The sequence below is a fragment of the Microcebus murinus genome, chromosome 6 (genome assembly GCF_040939455.1).
Source record: "Microcebus murinus isolate Inina chromosome 6, M.murinus_Inina_mat1.0, whole genome shotgun sequence".
In the NCBI taxonomy this organism is placed as follows: Eukaryota; Metazoa; Chordata; class Mammalia; order Primates; family Cheirogaleidae; genus Microcebus; species Microcebus murinus.
Window position 1 is genome coordinate 83667580 of NC_134109.1, and position 6000 is coordinate 83673579.

A 6000-nucleotide genomic window follows, 5' to 3' on the forward strand; every position below is an offset into this window, starting at 1 on the left:
AGCAGGTGACACTTTGGCCCTGTCCTGAGTTTCAGCTGGAGTCACAGACAGTGGCCACCATGTGGGAAGGGGCGAGGAGAACCCAAAACTGAGAGAGGCATGGTGGATCTGTGTGTGATCTATTTACCCATGCCACGTCATGGACACCCGCAGTGTGCCAGGCTCTGTACTGGGCACTCTGAGGGCTGTGGCAACAATGAGTGAGGTGTGCCTGCTTCTTTCAAGTTGTTGGTTGGTAGGTCAGTGACCTCCATTCCACAGAGAGGCAGTATAAGGCGAAGGACTTAAAGGACATATTTTCCTTCCTCTTCTGCCCTTCCCTTCGAGCATTTGGATCAGTTGTCATCTCCAGCTGTTGACAATTGGGGCTCAGTTGCCAGGTACTGGAGCTGGGTGTGGAGGTGAATGTGACCCAAGGGCCTCACCAGGCCTGAAGTAGCATCTCTCCTGACGTGGGGAGTGGAGCATTCATGCATGATAGGTGCTGTAGAATGCTACAGGCCAACAACGGGCAGGTCAGGCAGAAGCACCAAATATGGGCATATCTGAGCATCACCTTTGGCCCAGGTAATGAAAGGATAGTGTTTACATGGAGACATGGCTGTTGCCTTGGGCCCAAATTGATGTCATCTCCTTGGTAGGGAGGCCACACCCACAGGATGATGGCCAGGTAGCCTGACCATTCCGTGGCCGTGGTCAGCAAACTGCTGGCCTCCTGGCAGCTCAGGATGTCCAGTTGGTGGTGTTCCTCCTCCTCCCCAGGTAGAGAGGGAGTGCGAGTGGGGAAACGGTGCCCCTAGAAAACTGGCAGAGAGGGCAAGACCCGGGCACCACAGTTCAAAAGGAGCAATGGAGCGAGTCCCCCACACTACCCATGCCCCAAGTTTTGCCTCTTTGCCTTGCACTGCAGGGCTCTCCCTACGGCGTATGCTTCCTCCCAGAGAGGGGGCTGTGACCGGTGCCTTTTCACAGCCCCACCGTTTAGCTCTTGGAATATTCCCCGTAAGTGGTTGCTGCTGCTGCTGACTATACTGAAAACAGCATGGACGAATCACCCATTTTTCTGTTTCTCACGACTTTGAGCACAGTGATACCCAGAAAGCTCTGGAGCAGGGACAGCATTCACGTGGGATTATGTGGAAATCATAGGAGAAATATCACCGCCACCCCTGAGGGAAGCAACAAGGCACATAAACATTCCAGGAAGACAAAATCCATTATGATTGGGATGAACATCTGTGGAACAGAAATATTTCTAGCTGCCCACCTGCACATGTAAAGCCATTTTTAAACCACAGACTTCCAGTGGCCCTCCCCATTTGTATGGTGTCTGCTAGTTTTCTCCAACGGTGAGCTAAGAGGGTGGCTCCTCAGAGGTGGGTGAAGGTCGTGCCTTGCCGAGCTGCGCTCTGGGGGAGGAGCAGGTGCTGAGACGCGGAAGTGGCTGAGGCCAGTATCTGGTACTGAATTTATTTATTTTATTTTATTTTATTTTTTTTTTGAGATAGAGGCTTGCTTTTTTGCCCATACTAGTGTGAGTGCCGTGGCATCAGCCTAGCTCACAGCAACCTCAAACTTCTGGGCTCAAGCAATCCTCCTGCCTTCGCCTCCCAAGTAGCTGGGACTACAGGCATGCGCCACCATGCCCGGCCAATTTTTTCTATATATGTTAGTTAGCCAATTAATTTCTTTCTATTTATAGTAGAGATGGGGTCTCGCTGTTGCTCAGGCTGGTTTTGAACTCCTGACCTTGAGCAATCCGCCCGCCTCCGCCACCCAGAGTGCTAGGGTTACAGGCGTGAGCCACGGTGCCCGTCCTCTGGTACAGAATTTATAAAGCTTTGGAAGATGTTCCCACTGTGACTGGCTCTCCATTGGTCAAGTATGTTATTTTAGGATTATTTATTTATTTATTTATTTATTTATTGAGACAGAGTCTCACTCTTTGCCCAGGCTATAGTGCCATAGTGTCAGCCTAGCTCACAGCAACCTCAACCTCTGGTTCAAGCAATCCTTCTGCCTCAGCCTCCTGAGTAGCTGGGACTACTCGGGAGGCATGTACCACCATGCGCAGCTAATTTTTTCTATATATTTTTAGTTGGCCAATTAATTTCTTTCTATTTATAGTAGAGATGGGGTCTCACTCTTGCTCAGGCTGGTTCAAACTCCTGACCTTGAGCCATCCACCCACCTTGGCCTCCCAGAGTGTTAGGATTACAGGTGTGAGCCACTGTGCCTGGCCTATTTCAGGATCTTTACAGAAAGTAATGTTTACTCTGCTGCTCTGGTGGGTTTGGTTGACCTGCTGAAATGCTTAGAGGTACAGCAAGATTCCTATTCTCTGGAGTTTTGGATACTCAATAGATGGAACTAGAAGCACATCTGTGTGACAACAGTGTGCTATTGTAAGTGAGAAGTCTGTGTGTTCCTATCTTTTGAGTTTTCTTGTTCTGACTTCTTCAGGCCACTGCTTCCGGTGGGACCGTGGTACTCGTGGGGCTGGGCTCTGAGATGAACACTGTACCCCTTTTGAACGCAGCCGTCCGGGAAGTGGATATCAGGGGCGTGTTCCGATACTGCAACACGTGAGTATGCTGTGGGTGAGCCCACGTGGCCAGCCTCCCGCCAGACCAGGGCAGGCCCCACACCACCTCTGGGACCAAGAGTCTCTGCCTGTTTATTCATTAGGGTCACTCTGTGGCCATACTGACAGTCGTGTGATATGCTAGAGATCCAAAGAGAGAACATTCACTCCTGGTTAAAGAAAGGGACACAAGGAGAGAGGGAGGGAGATTTTGAAGCATGCTCTTTTTAAGTGTCTGCCACTCATCACCCAGGCCTTCTCTTTTCCATTTCCTTAAGTAGCCAAGCCTCCATTTTCCCCCTTAAAGGGAAGAAGGAAAGGAGGACAAAAGCAAGAAATTAAGCCATGTGGCCCCCATTTCTGAGCCCCAGGGCCCACCCAAGAGAGCCAGGGAGTTTGAATTCACCCCACCCAGGTTCTACTGCTCCACCCTCTCCCCTGCTGGGGCCCTCTGTCTGGGACATCCCTCCCAGCAGTGTCCCTCACTCCCAGTGTTAGAGTCTGCATCTCCATGCCCTCAGCAGAGCACCAGTTTTCCAGCAAACTCTGCCAAGCAGAGCCGCTAATGGGTATGACTGGATTATCCTGCACCTCCTCCCTGTAGCTTATCTGCCTTTTCTCAGCGGCCTCCATAATATGCCTTCATGCCAAAGAAATGGTAGTCTCCACGGCAGACATGGCGGGGTAAGGTGTGGGGGCAATGGAAACAGGCTCTGTACCCCTGCAAGCCGTGAGGTCCCTTCCTCCACTGTTGGTCTGTAAAATTGGCCTTGCACAACCACAGTGCCGTAAATAGATATGGCCAAGCTGATCTTGTGCCTGGTAGTTTTGGGGAACCTGGCTTTGTCATCTTGAAGGCTGAATTTGTAATGTTTGTGATCTTTTCCAGGTGGCCAGTGGCGATTTCGATGCTGGCGTCCAAGACTGTGAATGTAAAGTCCTTAGTCACCCATAGGTTTCCTCTTGAGAAAGCTGTGGAGGCTTTTGAAACATCCAAGAAGGGAGTGGGAGTGAAAGTCATGATCAAGTGTGACCCCAATGACCAGAATCCTTGATGTTAATTGGACTTGCCCTCATCCCCCCTCTCAGCACCTCAGGGCCAACAGGCTGGGCAGGGGTAGGTGTGGGTTTGATGCCAAAGTTTCTTTTGAATGGTGATTCAATAATTATTAATTATAATTCTTTGTAAACAGAAGGCCTTATCCAGAGGAGTTAGTGTTCCTTAAATACACAAGTAGGGATAGTTTTGGGGAACTTGTAGCCTGAATGACCTGTTCATGCTGAGGAAAGTTCAGCAAACAGAGCAGGGTCTGACAGGCAGGTGCCGGGAAATGCCCTTGTTCCTGGAGTGCCTTCCTTGAGTCACGGGAGAAATCAGTCTTTCTGGTTCCTGGTTCCACCACGACTGGCCAGGAGGCACCTGGAGGCTAAGTTATGAAGAGACACCTTTGTCAAGACTTAACTGGCCCAGAAACTGATTTTCATAAAAATCTGCCACTCCGTGTCTGCGATGAGGGATTGTCAGCAGTTTTAGTTTAGAGCGCAATGTTTCTGGAGATAAGTGCTGTTCGGTCTGATGCTAAAAGGAGAATAAGAAAAGGGACTAACTTTCCTGGGTCCAGGATAATTTTAAAAAGAATGAAATGAATAGAGCCAAAATTTCATGTGAGATCAAATCAGCTTGCAATCCCCAATGTGGAAACAATGAGCGGAATTCTCAACACTTCTTCAAAATCCCTTCTTCAGCTGCTGAGAACTGCTATTTCATTTGCCAGGTGAAGAGCCAGCTGCCCACCCAACACCCCCACCCCTACCCTTAGGCACCTTCCCTTGTCACTGGGCAGCCAGGAATCTCCTAGCTGAGGACATTTACAGGAAGACCTTAAATAGTGCCTCTGACTAGCCCAGGAGGTTTGGTCACCTCATAAACTTCCCCACCCTGCAGGATTAGCATCTCCTCGTAGGCTTACACTCTCTGATGATTATTAGACAGTTCCATTTGATTCTGGCTATTATAAACAGAAGATCTTTCCCCCTCTCGTAGCCAGTTAAAAGCTCTCAGCATCTTTCTGTTATTGGAATGATATCTCTGAACTTGTCTTATTTTAATTGTTGAGGTCTTCTGCGTAACATTTTGAGCCAAATTACATCATGCCCACTTGTGACTTTGAGATTATTAATCAAGAATGAGGATATAGCAGCCCTGATATAATTTGGGCTGTAGCCTTTAATCCCTCACTTCACCTGTGGGTTGAGGGCAGGTTTAAAGAGGTTCTGGTTTTCTTGTAACTGGATGAGACCTACGCCTAGAATTTCTCAAACTGCTTTGCGTAATAAATTCTGTTGGTGGTGTCTGACTCCTGCTGCCGTTTATGCCCCTTTGCAAGGAAGAAAGGATCTACGTTACCTGTTTCACAAAGGGAAGGATCCCAGGATTTTTGAAGGTGACACATTTTCTGCACCCAAATATAATTTCATTGACTATTGGAAATTTACATGAATCATCGCTAATCCTCACAGCAAACCAAATATATGATTATTTTGCAGATAAGGAAAATGTAAGTGCTGGAAGAGAACTTAAGACTGTCTAGCACAAACAACCCTTCAGTTAACAAGGGAGGAAACCAAGGCTCGTTGGGGAAGTGACTTGGCAAATCACACAGTAAATTAGTGGCTGGCTCAGGATTAGGTAGAACCCAGGAATCCTGGCATCAGATCCTTTACAGCATGCTGCTTCTCACAGGCCTGTTGAGTCCAGACAGAGGACAAAGTCTGCTCACCACCCCCACCAAGCAGCTCCTGGCTGGAAGGTGCACTGCGCGGTCTCAGCAGGAGCACCAATCTCCACACACCTGTACCCATGTACCGGCTTTCCGGTGCCCAGGGAAGGAGTTCAGTGACTGAGCCAGTAGAAGAGAGGGAAGGGGCAGTGGCTGCACCAGGGACCATCTCATGGCCTGGAGGCACTTCAGTGAGCACTGAGCTCCTCGCCAAGCCACTTCACTGCTGCCCCTTCTCCATCGTGCTCCTCCCTGAGCCCTCGGAATAATTCAGTGTGTAGAGGGGGACAAGGATGGTGGAGACCTGCCTGCCACCCAGGGGTAGCCTTGACCAGACCTTGCCACCTGTAGCCAGGCCCAGCCTTGGTCCTAGCTATCTTACCAGGGCTAGATGGGCATTGCTTCCCTGTCATTTGGCCTCTGAGTCTAGGCTGACATCACGAGCAGAGGATAGTTCTGGGGAAAAGCAAATATCCAATACATGCCCTATCTGCCTCTGCCTCTGCTGACCTTTTGCTCCACCAACTCCCTGATAAGTCTCCTTTGCACAAAATAGGAAACAGAAGAGAAAATGCAGAACTCTGCTTTGCAGGGAAATCTGGGAGGGAAAGATGGTCAGAACCAGGGATTGGGACC

General features: G+C 49.4%; 1 protein-coding gene across 1 annotated transcript in view; it reads left to right on the forward strand.

Moving 5' to 3' along the window:
* The window catches only part of SORD (sorbitol dehydrogenase), a 30545-nt gene extending 25604 nt beyond the window's left edge, over positions 1-4941 (forward strand). The window contains exons 8-9 of the mRNA XM_076004316.1: positions 2464-2585; positions 3474-4941. Coding sequence (XP_075860431.1) covers positions 2464-2585; positions 3474-3639 — 288 coding nt within the window. The 3' untranslated portion in view covers positions 3640-4941. The remainder of the gene's footprint in view (positions 1-2463; positions 2586-3473) is intronic.
* The last annotated feature ends 1059 nt before the right edge of the window (positions 4942-6000 follow it).